This window comes from Cyclopterus lumpus, chromosome 3, assembly GCF_009769545.1.
Source record: "Cyclopterus lumpus isolate fCycLum1 chromosome 3, fCycLum1.pri, whole genome shotgun sequence".
NCBI lineage: Eukaryota > Metazoa > Chordata > Actinopteri > Perciformes > Cyclopteridae > Cyclopterus > Cyclopterus lumpus.
Window position 1 is genome coordinate 3,761,942 of NC_046968.1, and position 27,117 is coordinate 3,789,058.

Here is a 27,117-nt window from a genome sequence, read left to right on the forward strand (position 1 = left end):
AACTCGCGACAGCAGATGAAATGTAACAGCGCCCGGTTTAAGTTTTTTAAGAATATATATTATTTCCAATTACCACAGCGCCCGGTTTAAGTTTTAAAACATATATATTATTTCCAATTACCACAGGCTCCCGATGAAACGTGTTTTTATTCCCGCTCCAACTCAACAGCCTTTTTTTAACCAACAGCTCAAGAATGTGGAAACAACCTGATCACCAGAACGCTGACAGTTTATTTGGGGGGAGGGGGGTATTCTGAGAAACAGAATGCCACCTCAGAAGGCAAAAGTGGGATGCAATTTTTTTTGGAAAGTAAATTCCTTCAAGATGAATTTCCCCCTAATTTGATCATTTTGGGGTTAAATCCCAGTCTACTCCGTCTGTACTTTGATCGTCAGCATCCCACATAATTGAATATACACGGATGTTGTTGTGTTGTTGTTTACTTGGCGTGCATCCCAGAAGTTTGGGAGTGTTCACGTTAACATATCACCTGCCTTGGTCACATTACTTAATTTACACTCCATATTCGTATAAAAGAAGCCTGAATGTTTTCAATGTGTGGTTTTTATTTTTATTTTTTACCTTTAATAATGGAGATGATCTATTCCAGAAGTGGAGCTTATGGACAGTTTTGTAATGCATTTAGTTATTTTATTAATTATCTTCCAAGAGAGAGGACACTCTATTCTCTCTTTACAATGGACACGGATCTATATCCAATATTTTCTCTAGACTTTGGTTTAATCTCCCTCCTGAACTCACTTTATCACATTTTCAAACACAATGGGAAATTGCCGGAGCAATATCTGAAATAAATTGTATGTAGGACATAATTGCTCATTGTAGTTGTCCCCCTTGAGCTTTGAGTCATGTGGGTAGGAACTTTCACCCAGGTGACCGGTGATGCTGGACGGAGGAACGCAAATATTCATTTGTTTTTTACGCTAGCTGTGTTGTTGTTGTAGTGGTGGAAGTTGGACTGTATGGAGATTTATGGATTGTTATTAAGGATTATTGAATGTAACGCGTTGATGAACGCAGCCATACATATTCCATAATAGGCGGAGAAGCAGAAGTTGGATTCATCTCGTCAGGTGCTAAGAGGCTGTGCTACAAGGAGCGCGCTAATTAATTAGCTTATAAAAGTCTCACAACGGGCTGCACGGTGGTGTAGTGGCTAGCACTGTCGCCTCACGGCAACAGGGCCGCGGGTTCAATTCCCGGTCGGAGCGGTCCTTCTGTGTGGAGTTTGCATGTTCTCCCCGTGGCAGCGTGGGTTCTCTCCGGGCTCTCCGGCTTCCTCCCACAGTCCAAAGACATGCTGCAGGTTAATTGATCTCTAAATTGCCCATAGGTGTGAATGTGAGAGTGAATGGTTGTATGTCCCTACATGTGCCCTCGATGGACTGGCGGCCTGTCCAGGGTGTCCCCTGCCTTCGCCCTATGTCAGCTGGGATAGGCTCCAGCGCCCCCGCGACCCTAATGAGGATTAAGCGGTATTGAAAATGGATGGATGGATGGATGGAAGTCTCACAACTTTGCTTTGATTTTGGCGCGGGCGACTGCCGCTGTGGTTTCCAGCGTCCGGACATCTAACACCATGAAACGTTCAGCTACCGGCGAGAGGATCGCTGGTGGCGTTTGAGGGGTCGTTCCGCACGTTTCTGGAGTTTATGTATCAATTAACTTTTTAAGCTTCGTGTTTCGGGAAAAGTTGATGCTGATGCTAAAAAGGAAAGAAAAATCATTATTTTGTCAATTTAATTTGATGAAGCAAAAAGCATTTAAGGTTCTTTGGTGGCTATAGTATTACCTGATGATAAAAAGGAAAGACATGACATGTGGTTTGAAGCAAAAAGATGTGTTTAATAATTAATTTATTCCTGATGTGAAAGGATAAGTAGTGTGTTCTGACACATTATGCATTTACTGATTGTTGTAGCAATCAAACCACAAAGAAACGCCCAGTGAGACATTTCCTCTCTTTCGCTCTCTTGCAATGGAGGTCTTTAGCCTTTTCCACAAAGAGAAGTAGCTTATCCGCTGGCATCACATTCCGTGCATTTTTGTTGCCGTTAAAGTTTGTTGCCCTCAGATGACAACAGTATTCACTGTAGCCTCTCCTTTGACCTCATCCCCTGCTTATAGAGGCAGAATCCACAGTGTTAAAAGGCCATTCTCTCTCTTTCTTAAAGAGAAAGTGTGAGCCATGGATCCATCTGCTGCATGTGAGAAGACGCTCAACTTTCACCCCGCGAGAGGCCTCATCAGCAGGGATCGGCTTGGTAAACGACCTTCTGTAAACTCCCCCGAGTCCTCACCCAGAAGGGAATACCTGGAAGTACATTGTGACTGAATGAGATTTGGCAAGATGGCCGAATGTGTGTGAGTGCCACATATTCTAACTCTTCTGAATCAGGAAAAATAATAATGAACAAAGTCATCTGTTGATGTGCCACACCAGCTTCTGTTTGTGTACAAAGTGTCAGTTGAAATGACGGCAGCGTCAGAAGTCTGTGTTTGAGTTCTGATTTGACTTCTCAAAGTCTCTAGACAGGTATTTGCACTGTTGGAGTGAACAAACAAACAGTTTCCAGGGCGTGTAGCTTCAGAGGCATAACTAACGCCAGATGTAGAAGCTCACCTGGATTCCATTGTCCATGGTTCTGGAAAAACAAGGCTGGTCACGAGAGTCAGACAGAACACCCTCAGATTTATCCGATCAATTGTTTAGCTTTAGGGTAATTTTTTAAACCTTTTTAAAACAATAAAAATAAATGATAAATAAATTAAAAAATTTATTTCAATCTCTTTTGCACAAAATCAGTTACATCATCATCATAATATTAATAGAATTATTTTAATCTAGATTAATTCATTATGTAACTGATCAAGCAAAGATCATGAATAGTTTCACTGTTAGAAGTGTTGGCAAGCGTCAAGTACTTTTTCAAATCTATCACTGATGCAGACTTCTTTTTTCTTCTTTTGCCTGTCTCTGCTCCACACTTCCTCCTGTGCACCAGGTTAGTATATATATACACACATATATATATATATATATATATATATATATATATATATATATATATATATATATATATATATATATATATATATATATATAAGTACATATACAGTGAGTGAGTACAGTGACAAAAGATTTGAGAGCGCAAATTCTGAGTACTCCTCTGTGAGCAGGGTCGACATTAGAGTGGATCTGTAGAAGAAAGTTCTGTCAGACACCAAACACTGCTCTTTGTCTCCATCTGGTGGTGAAAGACAACATGCCACTCTCATCGTTATAAGGATGACCACAGGGAGTGAAGGGGGGGGGGGGGGGGGGGACTGACATTGGCGTTACACGATTCCTCCTACTGATCAAATCGTCACATTTCAGTTCTGCCCGGCTACATAAATGTAATTCTACTGTAATCCGCACACCGCTTAAGAGACCGAGTAGTGCTCAACTTGTTTTGTGCTCTTTTCAACATACTCTCCTGTCATGTCAGAATAAAGCCATGAGACGCATACACGTTAAAGTCACCCACGTGCGAATGCTAGCGCTACCTGGGGACATTTAGTAGTTTGTAATAATTGCAGAGGACGTCTTAATTCCATGAGAATCTGCCATGTCTTTAATTAGTAAAGAATCCACAAGAAACATAGGTCATGTGATAACAGTAGTCCATTAAGGCCTTTTTAAATCTAAATGAAAAGTGTTGCCGCCATGTTTGGTGCTCATCTCGTTACACAACACAAAATAGTCCTTTATAATATAATAATAATAATTGTCATAATATATGTAAATATAATACAGCTTAATATTTGAGCTAATTGTGGATGTTATGCAGAGCCTTCATGTTATAATGTCAGTAAATTTGAGTGAAATACAGTTATCCAAAAGCAAATGCGTCACATGAAACCCAGACGTGGGGGGGGGGTCACTTCTAAATCCTGTGAGGTCCCGTGGTGGTACCAGTCTGGAGCTACTGGGCCCGTTATCTACGCTCCACTTTTTACATTTAGTTACAGCTCTAATAATAAAGGAATTAACAAAACCGTGAGAACTATTTATAACTCACATTCTTCTTTTAGCCCCTTAAGATGCAAAAGGCCTTGATAGGCGAGAGGCCGCTAAGAAGACGTCACAGGCTTCGCTTTCCATTCCTCTTGTTCTCATCCCGCTAATTTGAGTCGAAGTTCCTGCTTTTCACGCGAGGAAATCCCCAAACAAAAAGACAAGACTGCCTGACTGTATTATTTGTAAAATACATTTAATCCCTTTATATTTGGGCAAACCGAAGTCTACAAGAGTAGAGAGAGGCCGAGATCGAAGTGGCAGTGGGTCCCAAGTATCAGTGTCCCGAATTAAACAGAAAGTTAGGGGCAGCGCCCTCGTCATGGGGGGCTTTTGTTCTTCTTCTCAATGATTCCTGGGGGACAAACTAGCTGATGCGTTGAAAGGTTTGACTTCTTCTCAGTCGCCACTGCCACAAAGAAATCAACCTTTCTTTCTTGACTCCTTCGACGACGTACCAAACACTGATATCACAATACAAGAAGAAAAAAAAAGAAAAGAAAAAAAGGCATACATTGTCTTTCTACAGTCTTCATGATTTTTGTTAGTACGTCAGAGCTGTAAATATTATAAGACACTTTTTTAAAAACTGTTTCTCGGTTTAAGTATGAGATGCTAACAAGACAGTTTTTTTTTTTTTTTTTTGTCGGCCCGACGAAAGCTGTGATAATACTCTGAAGGTTACGCGAGACATGACTTCACGTGAGATGTTTGTGACGCGTGTGCAGCTAAGCCTAGCGTGGAAACAGACCTCAGGGCAAAACACTTTTTTGCGGTGGAGTACAAAAATAAACAAACAAAAAAAGCCCGGCTGGACTAAATAAACGGCACGTTCGGTTGACCGGGTGGGATCTGATTGGCTAGACTTCAGCGGGCGGGTAGGACTGACTGGTGGTGCAACACTGGAGCTGTTCATGTGCACAGCACAAGTATTACCAGTCAGAAAACAGGATTAAAGGGAGCAGACACAGAATCAAGACCACTGCATATCACGCATCGTTTGATTGATCTGCACTGGTGTTCATGTTCTGTATGCACATCCAAGTACACAAGCTCAATCCGTTGGTTATTTTTGGGTTGCATACGGGTCCAAAGCAACAGCTAAGCAAGAGGGCCAACCGTCGAGTGCAAACCCCGGGGCTTTTGACCCGTTTCTCTAGCCCCGCACCGGGAATAGTTACAACCACGAATGGTAATGGGTTAGCATGGGCCCCAGAGCCGGAGGGATAGTACAATGACGTGTGTAGATGGTACGGGTCATGTTTCAGTTTGAGTCCTCTGATTTAGGAGATTATAGTGTTAAACAAGTTGCCTCCACAAATAAGTGCACAGTTGTATAAAACCTGAATACGTTTGATTTTTCTCTCTCTTTTTAGATCAATCGTATTTATTTAATAGAGATCGCACTAAAGGGTGGTTCATAGACAAGTTTGACAGACATATTTTCAAACTGATTTCTCAGTCGGGCGAAAGCGTGATGAAGTTAAACTTCCTGCCGCTCCTTTTGTTGAAACGTTTCTTTTGGACAAAATGTTCAATGCCAGTGGAGACTCAAGAGTCTAGAACCAGGCCAGGCCAGGCCGGACTTAAAAAAGGGTTTTATACAACTGAGCTCTCGACGGCTTTTAGACACACAAGGAAACAACAAACAGCCGAAGACGGATCATCGACACAGAGCCCAAACAACAGACATTGGGTCACTTTGACTTTGGTTCCAGCTTCCAAGAATAACTGAGATTCCATCTTTAGTCAGTTCCGGCCGACATCACACAGCGGCGTGGTTGTGAATCGGGACAGTGGACTCGTAGGACAGGGGGTGTGTGTGTGTGTGTGTTCGCCTCCTACGTGGCGTGGTGAGGCGCCACTGGTTTAGTTGAGAGCGAGACGGACAAGCAGAGTGCAGGAAGGATACGGGGAGAAGGGTCTACTGCAATGCAATTTCCATGCTTCGGCAGTCATAAAGCACTGTTAATATATATATTTATATACAGTTTTATACATAAAACAGTGAAAAAACATCCATTAAACCAAGAGTATAAGAGCATGTTCATAGGCGAGGAAGCAGTAAAATCACGAAAGGATTAGAGCACCAGGACCGGTGGACGTCATTCATGTGTGATATAATATCTACATATCAGGGTTAGCAGAGCACTGGTCAATTATGCATAACAGCATTTGTAAAAATAAAAAAGGGACAGTGTAATTAAAACGTTCAATGGAGGATGGTCTACGCTGTCTTCTCAAAGAGTCGACTAAAAATCCAGCAAGCATTATATGTGACGTTTTACTGCTTTTAGAAAAGAAAATGAGAAAAGAACGAGACGGGAGACTGCGCGCTCGTCCCTCCTTCATCGGCGGGATGTTGCGTCGCTTTAGTACACTGGGCTGTTGCGGATCCCGCAGCACAACACCATGCTGAAGATCATCTCGAAGATCTGGGACACACGGTTAGGAAATGTTTGATTAGAAGAAGAAGAAATGTCACAGGGAAAGGACAAATACTGACATTCATCAGTTTGTTTACTTTATGTTAATGCAATATACTGCTCTATTGTGTGTGCACAAAGACTGGAAGCAAAGTGTGTAAAACACACCTAAATAGACCGACACCAACAATGAGACAATCCTATTGACAAGTACTGTTTGGTTCGCCAAGCCCTGATATTTCTGTGACTTAATAAGTCTTAATTTAATTCATGAAAAACTCAGAAGAAATAAGTCTTTATTTTCCGCAACGAGACAGCACCAACGCCATCAAACACAGTTAATATATATATATATATATATATATATATATATATATATATATATATATATTAGTTAATAATATAGTTAATATATATATATATATATATATATATATATATATATATATATATATATATATATATATATATATATATATAAAATATAATCTAACCTGAAATACATTTGAGTAAAATGTAAATTTTGGGTTTTGGCTAGAATAAAATGTTCAATGTAATCTGACTGAAAAAGGACATTTGACACGGGACTAAATTAAAAAAATAGTGAGAAACTGTAATGACTCGTTTACGAAAAACTATAAAGGACGACTCGAATGTGACTAAAACTAATTAGCGTTTTCGGATTAAGAAGAAGATTAAATCTAAAATTGCGGCCAAAATTATCGCGGCTCAATTGTATGTAAAAATAATGAAACCATCAGTGAGCACACTGTCACTGGAGCCGTGTTCCTTCACAGCAGAAAGTAGTCCCCACCAAATGCACCCGTTCTGAGCGGCGTTTGGTAAAAACGACGTTGCTCAGCTGTTTAAAGGAATACACAAGGCTCTTTAGCGGTGTAGGGGAAGTCAGAGGCTATTATGGGATGGACTAACATTTGATCTTCTTGTGGGATTTGTTAACACCAGTATAGATTTAGAATAGGACTCATCAGACCAATGAGTTTAAAATTCCAATAGACAGACAAAGAAACAGTATCAACACCCAAACAAAATCTTACCTTATATTCATAAACATGTAAAATAATCAAAACACTAGCAGCCATACAAGCCTACTTCATTAAAGAAAAAAAAGACAAGTGCACCGATGTCATTGAACGGTTGGACGTTCTCACCATAATAACTGCGACCACCAGGGCGGCGATACCAATCAGGTAGATCTTGTCTGTGAAGAGTTCGTCGATCCTCCTGTGGCAATCCTGCAGAGGAGAACCGAAAGAACAACATTCATAAACGCTTCATCATTTCTTCATTACCTCTGAGGCCAAACCAGTGGTACACTTTACTTCAGCCCACTCGTGTTTAAGTACTATGTCATAGTTCTATGAGTGGCCAGTTAGCCCTCAAAACTTGTTGCCTAACCAATACTAACAAATAAATCAATCAATACAAAATAATAGCAACTGTGACATCATCATGAGCCACAGACATACATTGCATGTATATTTTCCAGTCTGTGTCTTAAAGGCCAGTGCTTCTTTTTTTTTAAAAGATATTGGCGACATGCACTATTGCTGCCAAGAAATCAAGGTAAAGCCCCCGCCCCCTTCCCAACCCCTGTACCCCGTGCAGCACAAGTGGTAAATGCAGATAACTTCCCCTGCATATCATACCATTAGAAAAGCTGCCTTGTGTCTCTGAACACAGCTCTCTGTGAGTCTCTGCACCACGCTTTTTTTTTGTTGGAATTCTACACCCCCGTTTAATTCCCCCATCAAAAGATGACCGCCCTTCTCCGGCCCCCCGGATCCACAAGACCTTTCTCAAAGCACTGAAGAACTAGTTAAACTTTGTGGCAAATACGCTCATTGACTTACTGGAAGACAAGAATGCTCCACTCTCATTTCTGAGTACGGAGCTGGAGCCAGACAAATATATAACACACACATTCAGCAAGTATTTTCTATTAAAATACTTAATATTCATGCGTGATAACCTTTTGTGGAACATATAACAAAAGTGTTCATTCAGTAAGACGCTCTGTGCCACTGATGCATTATGAGCATCCTTACGATGCGTTACAATCCGCTGACAGCACTGTAGAATTACAGAAATAGGTATTAGTAAATATTCATATTGTTACACAACACATAATAAAGCATTTTAGAGCGACATATAAGGTCACCCTGTTTCTATTCTATATTTTTGCAAGAATCATTAAGAATGCATTATAATTCTCATATTTTTCAAAATGTGCTTTAATCAATGCAGGGATGCATTAAAATATGATTGTAAGTTTAAACATATTAAATCTATGCAAATTGTAGTGTAATACATGTTACTTTACTCACTTTACTCAGTATAATGCCTTATAGAAAGATTATGATATAATGTATTACAACTAGGAGAATTATAATGACTATAATCATTGCAAAGAAATTTTGAAAAACATTTAAACAATCAGTGTGTGACCAGCAATCATGAAGCCTTTTGATACGGGATATAAGTCATTATAAAATGCTTTATAAATGTCTTTATGATCAAAGCATTATGAATATTCACAAGTGTTTACAACTATACGGAGCCGTCAGAAGATCATAGCGCATTTATAGTCATGTTTAAAACGCATTATAGACATGGGCGTGTAACGTTCTATTCTTCTCCCGCCTGCACGTCAACTCCAAGCGCTCATTACACCGTGACAACATTGGTTCTAAAAATGGGACCAAAAAGTCTAGCGTCGCCGCTGACGACGTGGAAGTGTCGCCGTGGGCTGATGGCACTTACGACTGACGTCCCGGAGCTGGGGCAGAGATCGGTGAGGCCGAGCACGTCCGTCAACTGCGTCAGGATGGAGGTTCCCTGGCCTTTACCGCAGCAGCTCAGCTGAAACATGAAAAAACAACATGATGAGCCTCTCCACAGCACCCTCTTTTTGCTTGGTCCTCAACCCAGCTCACTCCTCTCTTCTAATCCATCATGTGTAGAAACTGCTCGCACTTCACATCGTCAGGATTGTCTTTTTATAACTTCCATTATTAGCATTTTTCTCTTCGAAGTTCCTCAGGTGGGGGAAAACTGGTTTGTGGAATTATTCCCTATTCTCAATTCCTCTTTCCTGTGAGGGTATATTTAGTTCTCCCGGATAACGTAACAATGCTATCGGTTTAGTTTGTGTTTATGAGAAGGAGGGCTGGCTACCGGTATTCCACCCAGTACCGAGTAGTATCCAAACTTCTCCAGGTAAACGACACCTGTAGTCCATCTGTTTTGTACCCAGAATGAGGGGGAAATAAAAGAGGGCTCATTTGTGTGGTTTGACTCACTGCCAATCACCGCAATTTCGATTTAATGCAACGTGTGATTGGCCCACTGCAGCAGCTACGACCCGTACAGTTTGTGGCGCGGCGAAGTCGAGCACAGCATATTTGATGAAGTTTGGCAGTTCAGCGTGCCAGGATTCCACCGAAACGTTGGAAAGCATGGCTTTACTACACGCCGGTGGCGTCTGATTGAAATCAATGCAACTGAATGGTTCCATTCACGGGATGGCTATCGAATGAAGTAGTATGAAAGTAAAGTACTCCATCTGCCTCTTGCTTGATACGATCGGATGCTTCGGTGAAGTGAGACATTGACGAGCGCTGCGACTCCGTGCCTGGCGCAGAAAAGTTGAGAATATTTGAACTTTTATCCACATGTAAAAAATTCTGCGTCACAGGAAAAAGATGGTTTTGCATCTCGGCCCCTGAGACCGTTTAGTATTTGGAGCAAGTTGCCTTTTGAAAAATAACACGCTCTTTTGAGCTTCACATATTTTACATTTTAGTAACTTTCAAAAGTTAAATGCTAAACATAAATTGGTTCACGGAAAAGTTAATAGGATTCAAATTAAATTTGATATGTGATCTGGGTTGGATGGAAATGCTTAAACCGTAACCCTAGTTTTAAAGTAACATTGTTCGACCCTCTGACAAGTACGTCTTGTGTTTCTTCTGGTTTGAGTCAGTCATATTTGTACATTACATGAAAAGCACACGTAAAAAAAATTAAAACATTCATAATACAATGTATATGAATATAAACGATAGAGTTGAAAGTGCATGTTCTTACCGTCTCATGGAAGACCTTGAGCACGGCAGCGGCAGCCTGTCTCTTCTCGGGTTCAGTGATGAGGGTTTGTGTTGAGGCCTTCTCGTACACAGAGTCATAGTAGTTGATCATCTCCTTTGACACCTAAAACGGGAACAAAGAGGTTTCTCCGGGCTCCAAAAAACAACATGCAACAGGACAGAGACACGAAAATCATTGGGCATCGAATTACAGAATTTAAAATCTCTTTTCTTCATTCATATATATATATATATATATATATATATATATATATATTTATTAGGGCTGGGCACGTTAACGCGTTATTAATCCATTAATGCCGACAATAATTTCATCATGCGTTAACAGCATTTTTTTATTTTTGCATTAACTGAGAACATGGAGAAAGGTACTTTTAAATGGACATTTTGATATTAAATCTCTACCACACGCGTAGTTAATAAAAGCAAAGCTATTTGTAACCACTGCAAACTGGAATGATCTTATCACCGGAGTACTACGCGCATGAAGTACACCTTAAAGGCGTCACAAAACAACCAGTGGAGCGAAACTTCGTCAGACTACTGCGGCGTGCGGGAGAACTGACGACAAACCAACGCAGGAAAAATGAACAAATGCCTGGGCAAGTGGATAGCAACGGACTGCAGGTCGCTTCCTGCTGTGGAAGATATCGGTCTGAGGAGCGTCCTTAGAAACGCAACGAAAGACGTATGATCCTCAAGACGTATGATCCTCAAGACACACCGTCGACGTAGTGGACTACAAAGATGGCGGCACGGGTTAGTGTAACTGCTTTATTTTTTCAGAGGCTTTACAGACTAAAAAGTCCCCTGCACAGTAAATTCCAGCTGTGTTTTTTTTTTTGTGCCAGACCTGTTCAGAATTTTTTTAACAGATTTATATACTGTATGTTAACTTGCTGATGCTCTGAGAGTGCATGTTATATTGTTCTGATAACATTACTTTAAAATAAAAGCGTGCAATACACTAGTTTTTAATTCATTCTTGAATGTTGCGCATAATGCGATTAATCGCAGTTAATCACAGAAAAATCATGCGATTAAATTTGTTCATCATTGCCCAGCACTAATATATACATACAGAAACAGTGCTTTTCTTTGAAAAATAAGGACATTTCTAAGTGACCCCAAACATTTGAACGGTAGTGTATGTATTAAAGTTTTTAAAAAAGCCTCAAATTCAAGAACTTCTTTTAAGGGTGATGACATCATTAAAAGCGTCATTTAAAAATCTTGTTAGAAGCTTTGAATGTATAGATAAGGTTAAGATTAGGTACAAGATATCCAGTACGGCCCCACATATTTCAACCTCCGTTGTGTGTTTGCAGTCTTACCGTGTCTTTGTGCATGAAGCCCCAGATTCCGGCAGCGACCTCGCAGGCGAACAGGATGACCAGGCAGGCGAAGAACTGCGAGACAGAAGAGAGGAACGCCAGATTGTGTGAATCCCTCAGGTCTAACAAAGATTTTGAGTGCATTTCCATCCTCACATAACTTTTCTTTCTCCTAAGTATTTCAAAATGCAGCACTGTTTACATTCATGTTAACTGGCTCGCAGTCTTCTTTTTCCTGCTTTTTCTGACATGCTGTAGCATGTCTTGACATCATGCCACCTGTTGATCAGTGGGATAGCGTGAAACCATTGGTAGGGCCGAGTACGGTGTCAACCGCATGCGCACAAGTGTCATTAACAAAACTGGGACCCACCCAGAAATGTGAAGTACATTTATTTTATTTTTAGAGCGCACACCGTAACAGAGGTTACCTCATGACACTTTTCGAAAGAAGAGCAAGTCTAGCCTGTGCTCCTTAAAAACAAAACACAGCTCCATCTTTTAATTTGAGCTCTCGGGACCTTTAAATGTGACTCACAGTTCCCAAAAGACACTGGGACTCCTGGATGGCTCCGTAGCATCCGAGGAAACCCACCACCATCATTACACTGCCGACGGCGATCAGGATGTGGACACCTGGACAGAAAGACAGACGCAGTATGGGTTGACAGGTCAATGCCCATTGGCTTCACATGAACAGGTTGGAAACAAGAGGGCTGATGGGAATGCTGCGGTGACAGCCAGCGTACTTGACAAGTCTTCAAAGCCCGTCTGCTTCTCAGAAACAAACACCGTAACGCAGCCAGCTATTACAAGAATGGAAACCACTAAAAGGCTTTCAAACCACTAAAAAGCTTTCAAGCTGTGGAAGTATTCCCCTTCTGTTTTTTTCTTTAAAAAACAACTCTGTGCAAGCAATAGCATCTGACGGACAGCAGGGGGCACAATCCTGCATCGTGCCAGTAGAATAAAGTGAGTCATGTTCCAGTTATGTTCACAGGAAGTTGTTTCAAACCGTTATTCGATTCATCCTGGACATAAAACAGGTGGTGCACTTGTTTCTCACCCAGAGCGTGTTTCTTGTCAGACGCTTGCAAGTTCATATTTGACTTATTCACACAAATATGTATTATTTCTGAATGTCTGCCATATCAATTGCTTTGGAAAACAAATGAGAACCCCCCCCCCCTCCCCTCCAAAAACTTAAATCTGCAGAAATATCCCCTTAGTCCGGTTTTTTCCTTTAAAGACCAATCTCTTTCTCTTTGTGAAGTTTCAATACATATAAATGATTGCCACAAGACTTTCCTGTGTTGTAGAGGGTTGAAAGTGTTTTTCCATACAGTAGTTTTAGTTTCCATTCACTGTGGTTAACACAAAAAAAGTGCAGGCAGAGATTTGTTTTGAGTGAGGTCATTTATTACGCTGATTGCATCTGGTTTTAACCGTGTGGCGATGGAAGTGCAGACGCCTTTCAGAAGTCAACTGCTAATTGGTGGTGTCTTCGTGTGCAGATGAAAGGCTCGGAAAAGGCTCTTTGTTTTAAAATGGTGCAATTCATCACCCGACTAATATTTTCATTATTTGATTCCTTTTTTATTCCTTTAAAAAAATACTTGATCAAATAACTGCATGTTTCTTTCCCCCCATTTACTGCCTTTTATTTAACGCCGTGGTCACACCCCTCCCTGCCTCTTTGAAACGAGCATTTGCTGCCAAATTAATCCTGTTAACCTCTAAAGTACCTCAACCAGCTCAAGGCCGTTGCCGTCAATCAAAGTGCGCGGCCGCACTTTAATTTCACGCTACAAGGCTGCACATGCCCAGTTGGCTGATGAGCGTGGGCAATCGCTCTGCATCAAACTTCGAGGGCCGATGTTTAAAGCGCCAACTAGCTGGTTTGACTGTGAAGACGTCCCCCCCCGTAACAGCTCCACTGTCACGAAAAGCTTATTTTAAAAAATGACAAATTGTTCAATACTAAGAATGCAAAAACATTTTTTTCAAGCATTTCATGATTAATAGCTGAGAAACAATGTTTTTCATATCAATTTTATTATGACTTTTGAATTGTCCTTTACTGGTGCTCCGTTAATAACACCATCTCAATTTGTATCCAACCAAACCGTTTTCCAGCATTCACGCATGGATGATCGGGCGCGTCAGGGAGTACAGCTCTTTGTCTGTTCAGCCCCAGCATCATTACTCCTGCTTGTCAGCTCTCACACATAATTAGATTCTGGACCACTAACTGGTACTGTACCACATACACCCCCCATCCCCCACCTCTTTCTCTACCCACAGAGCCACTCACACTCACACTCACTCTCTCACTCTCTCACTCTCTCATACACACACACACACACACTAAGGCTAATTTGTAAATCGATATCTTGGAGACGGACCAAACGCTCCCTCCATCTCTTACATTGTGGCTCTTCAGTATGACACAGTCCTTTCCCTTTCCTTGCCTTCCTGGGCGCTCCCTCTCTCAGCCACCGCCCATCTGTCATCTCTATTTAATGCATCTGCTCGTTCGAAATTATGCTCTCAATAATTCCATTTACTTAAAACGTCTTTTCCTGTCTGCCTTGATTTAATCTCGCCATAGATCCTCTTCCATTATGTTCTCGGCCTGCTCGCATTCACCATCCACACTCTACTTTTTAAAGAAGACCACATGATGCGCTAACAAGTAATACTAAGTAGTAACGAGAAATTGTTCCCAAAGGCAATACTAAAAGAAAGGCCATAAATGGTTCTAAAACTAAACTCGCAAGAATATATCCCGATAATAACTGGCTTCAGAGACTTAGTTTCATATGTTTTGGGTCTTTGAATCTATGTAGGCAGTAGCAGCATTGTAGAAAATGCAGGATGTAGCTGCACAACAGCTGCTGGAGAAGAGGACAAGGTCAGCAGTGCCTGCAGTACACTGTTGTTTGTTGAAATAAGCGCTGGTAGTGGCAGGGTGATCGCGGCTGACATCGCTTTGTTTTCCTCTGGAAGGCGAGATAGGGAGTGACGAATCAGGAAAGGGCACGTTGTGACCATAGACTGTATATAAGAAGTGGACCTCTTTGCTTTGTTTGCATCCGATTAACTGAAGTTACCGTACTTGGAATGCGGAGGGGTAACGTAGAGCCGGTGCACATGGCTCTGGTAGCGGCAGCGACCTGTCAATCACAGTAGCCCCGCCCCATTCTAGACGTGGAGTAGGCATTTGTTTTGTTGTTTACTTGGCATCTGTTCAATACCAATACAAATACAAATAACTGGTTCCTTAACAATAAGTCATATATGGGAGGGAATTAACATAATATACTTAACTTAAATCTAATCTCTCTAGTATTATTTAACTCTTTGTAGAATTATTATTATCATTTTAATATAATTCTATCATTTGGTCGGTTAGCGACGGCAAGACTCTCAATCACTCTCTGACAGATAAGCAGTTGCACGTCCGTGGTGGCGGATATGGTCCTTTGTTTTTGGTGGCTCTATCTGAGATCACAACCCAGCAGCATTCTTGACTCGTAAAACTGCAAAACCCAGCTACACTGCAGCTTCAGAGACCAACAGTATCATCTAGACACATGATCGTATCTTTCAGCAAAGTGTGTGGCTTCTCGCTCAGCTTCTTTTTGTTTTTGTTCCCCTTACGCTATAACAAGATCATTTGTTCTCATTTTACCCACAGATAAGTTATCCTCTAGTCCGAGAAATGTGAATCTGGGGTTTAATGTTGGCGGACACGTGTTAACTCCTGATCGTGAGGGGACGGTTTTAATCTTAAAATATCTGTGTCTGTTTCGCATGTAAAGCCCCGCCCACATGCGAAAAAGGAGACGCTCCCCTGACTCTGCTTCTATTTCGGTGGGGTGGTACCAACCGCTGCAGGTCTGGTGCAGCTGTGGGACTTCCCAACAGTGAGTCACGTTGGTCTAATGTTCTGGGAATCACCTCAGTTGTCCCGGTGACACTAAAACGTCTCAGCGTGTGGTTTGCTGCTGAACAGGGAAATGAGCCAAGTGGTTGAAGCGATAACTTCCTGAAGCTCCTTCCAGCTTTTGTCCTTCACGGTGCAATCAAATGTAATCACCTTGATCTTCTGTCGGGAACTCAATGTCCGTTTTTTTTATTCAAGATATTTCTAAACAGTTATTTAGAAATTAGAATTACGAGCTCCAGTCTTGTGATTTATTAGATTGTATTACTTTATTTTTCAAATTAATTGATAGGGCGGCACTATAGCACAACTACGATAAGTATGATTTTATTTATTTTTTATTTGAGATTGAGATTGTCTTATTTGCTTTGATGATTATTGTAAAGCCCTTTGTTTTAGAAAGGTGGTATGTAAATAAAGTTATTATTATTATTATGGTAGCCCAAGTTATTTTGGTTTCATATAAAAAAGGCTCTCCGTAATGCCAGAGCAGCCTATTACTCATCAGTAATAGAGAAAAATAAGAACAACCCCAGGTTTCTCTTTAGCACTGTAGCCAGGCTGACAGAGAGTCACAGCTCTGTGGAGCCGTGTATTCCTATAGACCTCAGTAGTAATGACTTCATGAACTTCTTTAATGAAAAGATTTGAACTATTAGAGGCAAGATTGATGATCTCTTGCCCTCAAACAGTGCCAATCTGTCATCAAGAGAAGTGGCCTTGGAAACGTCTGTATGCACTGGTGTATATTTGGATGGCTTTTCTCCCATTAACCTAGACCAATTGTCCTCAACGGTTTCTACTTCTAAACCGTCTACCTGTCTCTTAGACCCCATCCCAACGAGGCTGCTTAAAGACGTGTTGCCTTTAATTGGCACCTCTCTGTTGGATATTGTTAATGGGTCTTTGCTAACAGGCCATATACCACATTCCTTCAAAGTAGCTGTAATTAAACCTCTCCTGAAAAAGCCCACTCTTAATCCAGAGGTGTTGGCTAACTACAGACCAATCTTTAACCTTCCCTTCCTCTCTAAGATCCTTGAGAAAGTAGTCGCAAATCAGTTGTGTGACTTTCTACCTCAGAATAGTTTATTTGAGGAGTTTCAAACAGGATTTAGAAAACACCACAGCACAGAGACAGCACTGGTGAAAATTACAAATGACCTCCTAATTGCATCAGATAAAGGACTCATCTCTGTACTCGTGTTGTTAGACCTTAGTGCTGCGTTCGACACCATTGATCATGACATCCTATTACAGAGATTGGATCAGTCGATTGGCATTTCAGATACCCCCCATGGTTTAAATCCTATTTATCAGATCGATCTCAATTTGTATTTGTAAACGATGAAGCCTCAATGACCACCAACGTTAATCACGGAGTTCCACAAGGTTCTGTGCTTGGACCAATTGTATTGACCTTATATATGCTTCCTTTGGGCAGCATTATCAGGAAACCCTCCATAAACTTTCATTGCTATGCAGATGATACTCAATTATATTTATCGATCAAACCAGAGGAGACCAACCAGCTCGCTAAAATTCAAGAATGTCTTAAAGACCTAAAAACATGGATGACCTGCAACTTCCTGATGTTAAACTCAGACAAAAATGAAGTTATTTCAGATCAATTATCTGGGGATGTGGTTTCTGTCGATGGCATTGCCCTGGCATCCAACACCACTGTAGAGAATCTCGGCGTTATCTTTGACCGGGACTTGTCCTTTAACTCCCATGTGAAGCAAATCTCAAGAACTGCATTTGTTTCATCTACGTAACATTTCAAAAATCAGGCACATAAAGAAAAAGATGCAGAAAAGCTGGTTCACGCGTTTGTTACTTCTAGACTAGATTACTGCAACTCCTTATTATCAGGCTGCTCTAATAAGTCTCTTAAGTCCCTACAGTTGATCCAGAATGCTGCAGCTCGTGTACTCACAAAAACTAAGAAAAGTGATCACATTACTCCTGTATTAGCTGCTCTGCACTGGCTCCCTGTAAAATCAAGAATCGCATTTAAAATTCTTCTCCTCACCTACAAAGCCTTGATTGGTGATGCACCATTGTATCTTAAGGAGCTTGTAGTACCATATGATATGCATATTGATCGCCCCGCCCCCCCTCCTCTCTACCTCCTTCTGTTTCATGGATTGGAGTTCCATTCATACATTGTCATATTCATGTCATGTGTTTATGTAACTTTGTAATGCTGTTCATTCTGTACACATGACGTCTATTGCATCTGTCCATCCGGGGAGAGGGATCCTCCTCTGTTGCTCTCCTGAAGGTTTCTTCCCTTTTTTCCGTGTGAAAGGTTATTTTTGGGGAGTTTTTCCTGATCCGATGTGAGGTGCTGGGACAGGGTATGTGTACAGATTATAAAGTTCTCTGAGGCAAATTTGTAATTTGTGATATTGGGCTATACAAAATAAACTGAATTGAATTGTCGGCTGTAGGACACCCGAAAAACAAAACAGTCAAACAAACAAATGTGAACCCAAACCCACGTGGCCAAGTCAAGAATGTGTTGTTAGGTTTCCCTCGTTATTCCTCATCTTTCCACACATTTTGTCCCACGTGGTCGGGCGTCATCTCCGTCCGCTCAGATTACGTAATAGAGGCCTGGTGTGTGTTTTTAGACGCATAACAGAGTCATAGGTCTGCACTAAAATAAAACGGAAGCATTTCTAACCAAATTCATTCAGGATTCGTACCGGCATGCTCCCGGCGACCGTCCTCATGATGGTTGCTCACTGTGCCACAAAAGCTGCAATGATTACGTAACCTGACTTCTCAGCTGCTACTTGGAGAACTGTTGTAACAACATGACTTTACAGGAACTGAGACATCAATTTACATTTCTTAATTTACTTCACTTTCAGCCGATCCGTCAGCTGTAGTCTCTGCATTAGTTTAGGGAACAAACTTCAGTAAAAAAAAAAGAAAAAGGGATCCGTCCATTAACCGACAAACCTGCCTTGTGTGTGTAGTTCTGAACTAAGGAGGCGAGAGGCCATTGGGTTGGGCTATTGTGTCTGCAAGCGGTTATGGGTGAGAGAAAGGAGAAAAGCAGAAGTGGGACTTCATATTGAAATGCTCCTGGCAGCAGGAGATGGAGAAGGGAGGGGAAGAAAAAGGGCAGACAGAGATAGACAGAGGGAGGGGGGGGACGAAAGGAAAAAATAAGGAGAAGTGAGACAGCGCGACTCGGGACGCTAACCACAACCAGATGGGCTAGTAAAGGGGGGGGGAACCAGGCGGAGTGAGGGAGAGGAAAACTTTCACAGAGGAGGGAGGAAGAGGGTGGGGCCGGTGGTGAGAAAGAAGGAGGAGGAGTAGGAGAAGAAGGGAGGGCCGGTGAGGATTTTTTTCCTATATACCGACGAGGCTTTTTCTCCCCTCCTCGGGAATGAGAGGGAGGCTTTATGCAACGGGGAGGATGCAATCATTGAGGCCGGGGAAGAGAAAGTCCCGAATGTAGTTCCTCTCTGACTAGTGAGCCCTTTCTTTCTTTTTCCTTTTTTTTTTGCATCAAACAACCGCAGCTATGCTGCCTCGAAGGACGGAGATGAAAACAGTGACTCATAACTGTTTCATAAGGAGACGGGGATGAAGCACACCCACACTTAATTTGTAATAAAATACCATTATCCTCATCATCTCCACCCTTTCATCTCTCCTCTTCCTCACGAGGCGGATGACTCAAATGTGAGAAGTTGCCGCTTTCGGCAAATTTGTCAACAAAGCAGTTGAATGGAGAATTCAAAAAATATATATATTTAATAAATAATTTGAGAACAAAAAGGGGTACGTACGTGCACTGTAAGAATGTGGAGAGGATAGTATTACCGTTTAAGATTTTAGGGTGGCTTATTTTGTTTTGTTTGGCGCTGCAATATACCATGACAGCACAGTTTGTTATTGTTTAGATTAATCGACAAATCTCTAAAATAGATTAATATATAGAAAAAGAGATGGTAGCGACAGCCCAATTCATTTATATGTTAAAGTCCTACACTCCATCTCAAACTTATTCATAATGAATATCATATTGATCTCTAAAGGAGAGCCGCCTATTGTGACCATTGGAATTGGATCATTACAGATGCATGATTGCACATTTTTCTTCTCATGACACCTCCTTCTAGCATCAAACTGTTTCTTTAGGCCGTGTGGTGAAAGGGAAACCTGCTTCATCTCTTTTTGTACTTGGCTTTTGCAGAAATCCACAATCAAATTACTTGATATATGAAATGTAAAATTGTATTTTGAAAATTCAGACCAATAGAAATAGATAGAATGGGTTGTATGTATAATATGAGATTTTGTTTTCAGACGGCTTCCTGTTTCCATGCAGTCTTCTTTTTTTTTAATAGATTGGATAGTTCAGACTTCACAGCTTTTTCTTTGAGCCCATAAAGTGGTCTTTCCACAACCCAAGCAGAATGAGTCTAATGAGAATAAATGAAAGACTACATAACATAGGAGAATGAGTATTATGTAACCGGTCGGTGGACAAAGGACGTGTGGAAAGAACCGAAACGAGCAGTAATGTGTGTGGCAAAAGATGTTTTTTTCGGGGGGGTTTTCTTCAACTGAAGATTTTTTCTAGCAGACAAAGACAGTGTGAAGACAGCAGATGTCCGGGACAGATGAAATACGTACTGATGTAGAAGGTGCTGGGGGCGTGGGCTCCATCTAACTCCAGCTCCAGCAGGTTGCTGGTCTTGGGGTCGTGTCTCAACCACAGGGCCACGCCCAGGATAACGCCTCCTGCGAGCTGCAGCACACACACACACACACACACACACACGCACAAAACACACATACGTACATCAGTTCAGTACATAACATTGCATTGTGCTGCTAAGGTTGTGCAAAAACATAACCAAACCTGCCTCCCCAAAATGTACTCATGTTATTTGATTTGTGTGGTGATATTTTCTTTGTATATTTGAGACAGCCAGGAAAATGCAACCACAGCGATCATCTGTGAGACCCGGGGGCCCAGTCTAACTACTCCACTGGGAGCACTTGTGCGACCAACTTTTCTCAGTTTCCCTCTTCTCCGATCATCAGTGGCCGGACCTCTCGTTGTCTCTCTCTCTCTCTCATTCTCTCCTTATTCTGTCCCAATTCCCATTTTGTGGGTTTTGATAGGAATCACGGCAAAAGCGTTGGCAGGCGACGGGGGACTGGCCAACACCAGAAAGATCGCCACCAACGTTTTGTTTGCACTCCTGTGCATCTCCTCCCCTCTTAACCCGGACACTCATAAAATGGTCTCTCCCCTCCCGGTGAGACCCCCTTTTTGTTCAATTTGTTTTTTGTACTTCCTGGGGAAGCCCTGCGCACACCGCTCGGCGTCCTTGTGGAACTGAAATGTATTGTTCTTCAGTCGTGGTTTACATTGATAGAAGCCGGCACTGAGCCCTCTTGTTTGGTCCAGGACAAAGAAATCCTAAATATAACCAGAGTATAAAACTACTGTCTGTGAATAGATTTGAACCAAAACGGCCGCCCTCCCCCTGCTCCTCCTCCTCCTCTCTTACTGAGGTCCATTCCAGAGCGAAGGGCAGCTGCTGCCCAGCAACCAGATCAACACCATAACTGGCAAGAGAGCAGCAATTCAACACACACACACACAGCTACAGCAGTCCCACGAAATGACTCACTAACTTCAGGAGAACCCACCTCTACCAGCAAATTACTCATCACTGAAATGCCTGAAGGTTTAATCACATTTAGACAGATTTCCGAGAGGCATTTATATAAATGATGAGTAGAAGTGGGGAGCCCACACGGAACATGGCCATGTTTTTATGCTCCGCCCGAGACACGACCCGAGGCCGGCACAGCCCCAGCTACCGCTGACCTGGCCCCGGGTCAGCTGCGTCCTAAAGGACACGCTAAGGGGAGGGGTCTGACTCGGTAACACATCTACCAGCTGGTGCTTTAAGAGAAAGTAACCAACGAGTCCATGTGACGGCCTTTGGGCAACAATAAAAAACCTCACAGCTTGTTTGAGAGAAATTGGCGCCTTTTTGAAAGGATCAATGACAGACCGTCAGCCGTTTATGCTCTGAATATCGACTCTAGCGTCTTTAAGCATAACCTCTTTGAAGCAGAAACTCTCCAATGTGAATATTTGTGGAGTTTTATAAGTCCTTCGTGACAGCAGCCTGAACACCATTAGGTTTTCAGTTTGGTTTTAGTGTTAGCCAGACACAACCAGACAAATTCATCTTTATTGTGACAAATACGGGTAGCAAGTCAAAATGTCTGACGTGAAATAACCTTTTGTGAGGGAAACATGTGAGGGCTCTGTCGTGTCTCAGAACTTGAATTTAACTTGTGCGTCGTCGTTAACACGATAATGGGGCCCTAACAGCTGTGACAGGAATCCTCCCACTTAATGTCTAGCAAAGTGGAAAAAAGTGCGAATCTCTTAAATTGCTTCAGGTGTCATCCCGTGTGTGAGAGATCAGCCCCCCCCCCCCTTTTTCGGTGTCTATTTCTGCCTGTCGCCCCTGAGTACAGGGGGTTGTAGAATGCTGGGCATGCTGGGGGGGGAGGGGACACTACACTGCCCCCGCCCCCCCACCCCGTAGCCTCTTAACCCTCTCAGTGTCCTGTGTGATTTAAGGGAACAGGAGGTCTCCCCCCCCCACCCTCCCATTTTGTTTTTTAAAGAGACAGCCTCTCCGGCCGCACGTTTAAAGTGTTTCCTCACATCCACCGGACTTGTCCGCTCGGAAGCATCCTTTCCTTAAGAGCTCTTTAGAAGCAGTCGATAAGAAGCTAAAAGTGTTAAAGTGGAGTACGTGTTGAAAAGAAGGAAAGGAGGGGACGCTGTGGTACCTCAACAATTACATTAACAAGTCACTTCTCAGGAGTTTGGTTGCACATTCGAGGACTTGGGACTTGTGTTGCAAATGGCGAGATTCGTCTTCTGAACCCCTGCTGAAGGACTTCAACAATGACGACTTTGTGTGTGTGTGTGTGTGTGTCTAATTGTTACTGAAACTTTACACACAGGCCTTGTATGATGCAAATTAAGGAAATGAGTGCCAAAAAAATTAAAATCGAGAAAATAAATGACATCTTTGAAAGGGACACTTGTTTGTTTTTTTTGTTCTTCCAAGCGCGGATAACGCATCTTGTGTGGACACAGACGAGTGCGCTGAAGCCTCTTATCTGTGTCAGATAGGGTTGGAACTGTGGCATTAACTCCCTTAGCCGTTAGACCAAGTTAAAGTGCAGCTATTCAACGCCAGCACTTTGGTTGTTATTCATAATGGGTGACAGCAATCAGAGACTGACGGCCATTGGGGGCAACGCCATTTCCTGTTAGGGTTTCCCGGGCTCGAACTGTCAGCCAGGAGTGAATAAAACATCAATATGGAAAGAAAAAACGTTCCATGTTGTTCAAGCTAAATGTTTTAAAACCTATCACGTCCTATCACGTCACAAAATGTGGCAAAATATGAATAGAGGTGCTGCAGGTGCCCCGTTGGAAATATTAGAATTAAAAAGGCGTAATATATTTTTAACCATATAAACATTGCAAATAAGACATGTTATGATAAGTGTTGTTTTGTAGTGCTTCAAATAGTATTCAAGTTTTTTCGTGTAGAATATTTTCGTAAAATAAGTGACAAAAGCAAATAATGATAAATCAATAATTATAAAAATTATGAAACGCGACAAAACTCTTTCAATCAGAAAGTCTTAGATCCGACACACTTACTCGATTTAATTTATTAATCAATTGACCGAATTTAAATCTGCAATTTTTACATAGTAACGGTATACTGTATTTTACAGTGTACTGCTGCCTGATACAATGACACAGCAAATATGATTCGCATCTCACTGGACAACTCCGGGGTTACAAGTGCATTCTTTTTTTTTTTTACGTGCAACAAATGTTGACTGCAACCCTTTAAAACTCTCACCACCGGCTTGCTTATTTGCCAATGAAGCTATTTCTAAACGGAGGGGGCCCACCTTTAGAGGAAAAGTGTGACCTCGTTTCTGCACGTCTTAAATACCGTCCACCTTCTCTTTCCCCCCCTGAACTTTTCGGCCGTGTTGTCCAATTGTCTCATGTTGATGATGTTGACTGTAAAAGGGTCTGTGGATTGCCATGAAATTTCGTTCAGATATCACGACCCCCAGAGGATGAACCCCACTGAGTTTGGTGGCTTTTCCACAAGCAGCACCACGACATTTATTGGCTTTAGTCAAGCTCGACAACTAAATATAAAAAATGCATTATTGTCCCCTCTGGGATGAATTGTACTAGCTTCATATTACCTTACGGTTTTCGACTGGTAGTCTTCACAAAAACAGAATATAATACCGTGGTGACTAGTGCGTCTGGTCGATTATGGCACAGACCAGTGAACTGCTCAAATCATGTGAAAAATGAAACATAGCAGCTTTGCCTACTTTTTGAAAAACAAAACATCCATTCACTGAGGACACTGACATTTTTGTTATATTTGAGGCAGTGCTATCTTGTTTGGAATATTATTTATTGATGTGATTGCTTCGAAGGTGATGCATTTATTTACAGTTATTTGTATTTCCTGAATACGGCTGATGTTTTTTCTTTGACTTTTTCAATTCTGTTCTAAATGAAATAGCCAAACGATCGGTCCAGACTTCACACATGATGTGCGTCTTTTACTTTTTAGAGTATTCATTCTGATTCTGATAATGATGAAAAGTTCTCCCAGCCATTTAGGGTTGGCCACAGGCCCGTAGAGATCACCCCTGCAGCCCCCGCACCGCAGGGGGGCCTCGCGTGGCTATTTTTATTTTATTTTTTTTATCCAACACTAGCCAGCGGACTCGGCCGTATTGCGGCTAAGTGTCGGCTGACTCGGCTGTGTTCCGGCTCGATGCGGCCAAATGTGAGCCACATTTGGCACATGTCACTGTTGCCATGTCTGGCCCAGGTGTAGCTGTTACGGACATGGGCAGATTCTGTCTGAGACATGGCAACCGGTTTATTGGCAGCCATCATCGACCCTGGCCGATGATGGCGGCCAAATCTGGGCCAAATAATGTAATAAATAAATAATATTACATTACGTAATAACATTAAGATATCCCTCAAAGTTGTCTCTCTATGCGGACTGGTGTTATTGTTGGGCCTTTTTAACGTTTCCTTAATTATCTCCACAACCACATCGTTGTTTAACTTCATTTCACGTTGTACAACACTGCAACCCTTTTGAGAAGGCAACGGCTCTGTACAAAATAATAAAAGTAACCGTTAAGTAAGAAAGGTCATTTTCCAAGCTAAAACTGATCAAAACATATCTCAGAAGCTCCATGTCACAAGAGAGGCTGTCAGGTCTGGCCATCCTTAGCATAGAGAATAAACGTGCGCGCAGTTTAGATGTAAAGAGCGTGGTTAAAGACTTTGCACACAGATTTGCTAAAAGACGCGCACATGTGTATTCAAATGCAAACCTGTAGAAAGTAGCCTACCGGTGTATCGACTATATGTAGGCATATTTGTTATGTTGTTGTAACATATGTTCTGTTTGAGCTGTTTGATAGGCCCTAGCATATGGTTTTTTTCTGTTGGAATACATTTGTTCTCTGTTTGAGCTGTTTTTTCTGATTGAATAAATTTCCCTCAAAAGAAAAGCTTGGGTCCTGTTCATTTATCTTTGGATAATGACCGTAGGACAATACATTATCCCTTACATATGGGGGGGCCCTCTCAGGGTTATTCTGCAGGGGGGCCTCATGTGTTTCCGTTATGGCACTGGTTGGCCAGTCGTACAAGTGGGCGGACCTAGGCCCGTCAGACCCGCGATGATGTGTTGGGGTAATATAAACTCATATTTAATTGTCTCAACAACAACAACACCCCCCTACTGATGCAGCACCCCCCACCCCCACCCGCAACGTGCTGTTTTCTGTCCGACAACCTGGTGGTTTTCTTTCTCGGTTCGTCCCCCAGATACGAGTTGGATCAATGTCAACCAATGAGGTGGATCTAACTCAGCTCCACGCATATTTCAAAAATCAAATCAAATGTAGTGCCACTCGTTTATTTTTAAGGGAATAAAGAAAAAGTAGCAGAGAAAAAGGGGGTGGGGGGATCAAACTCTACAGCAGCTCTCACACGAGTCATAGCTAAACACACGCACATTTTTTCCATGATCCATTGCCTAACACAGAGCCTGTGGTTTCAACAAATGGAAACCACTACACCCCCCCCCCCCTTCCTCCACTCCCCACCCACACACACAGTGAAATTGGGTGGAGGATGTAGCGTTAATCCAAACAAAGCCATTCTCCAAACCCGAGCGAGGCGGTCTCCAACGCCCGCCCCAACATCTCCGGCTTCACAGCAAAGCCATAAACTCGAGCCTCGGTGTCCGTGATTCAAAACGGTTCAACCGTGAGCTTTATTTCACAACAAACTCAAACTATCACGTGAACTTGTCGTTTTTTGGAGGGGGACTAAACTCGCTATATTTCCCCCCTTTTTGCTTCTTTTTTAATGAAATGCTGATTTGAACACGCGAGGCAGCTCAACTTCGGGGTCTCTGTTGTACACACGATGATATTCATCACCTCGCGGATGTGTATTATAGTTCCGTAAATTAACCGCGCGCACCCTTTTTCCTACCTTTTGGTTTGGTTAACCATCATTTCGTCATAACCTGCCCTAGCGGGGAAGGGGAAAAAAACCTTCTCGCGCGGTTATCCGCGAGATGTAACGTTAACGTGGTTGGTTGGTGTACCGCCGCGGCGTTCATTTATAACGGGGCTGCGCCATAAACAAACCAATAAAACCCGCTAGCGAGGCGCTGCGACCGAAGTGAACGCATAATGTGTTGTTAAAAACAACAACAAAAGCAACAATAAGAAGGTTTTCTGCTCACCCAAAAGATGAAGTTGAAGAAGAAAAGCATGTACTTGATACATTTAGTGCAGCCTTCGACTCCCATGGTGGTCCTTTAGTCGTATGTCTTTTGGAGGAAGAGTTTGATAGAGGACGGCGGCAGGAGAGCGGGCCGGGTATCTCACGACGTGTGTAACGGGAACTGAGAATCCTGACTTCAGCTCTAAGACCGAGGCAACACCCAACTCCTCCCCTCCCTCGCGGTCTGAACCCCCTCCACCTTCTCTGCCCCCCTTCACACACGATCCAGTCCATATCAC

General features: G+C 42.2%; 1 protein-coding gene across 1 annotated transcript; it reads right to left on the reverse strand.

The window, feature by feature from the left end:
• Nucleotides 1-4,259: 4,259 nt before the first annotated feature.
• On the reverse strand, nucleotides 4,260-27,117 carry LOC117748324 (CD81 antigen-like). Its single transcript, XM_034557950.1, has 8 exons — nucleotides 26,838-27,117; nucleotides 20,587-20,701; nucleotides 12,511-12,608; nucleotides 11,973-12,047; nucleotides 10,619-10,741; nucleotides 9,293-9,391; nucleotides 7,681-7,764; nucleotides 4,260-6,517 (listed from the first exon to the last, which is right to left on the reverse strand). Exons 1-8 carry the CDS (start codon nucleotides 26,901-26,903, stop codon nucleotides 6,455-6,457), a joined length of 723 nt encoding a protein of 240 aa, XP_034413841.1. The 5' UTR covers nucleotides 26,904-27,117; the 3' UTR covers nucleotides 4,260-6,454.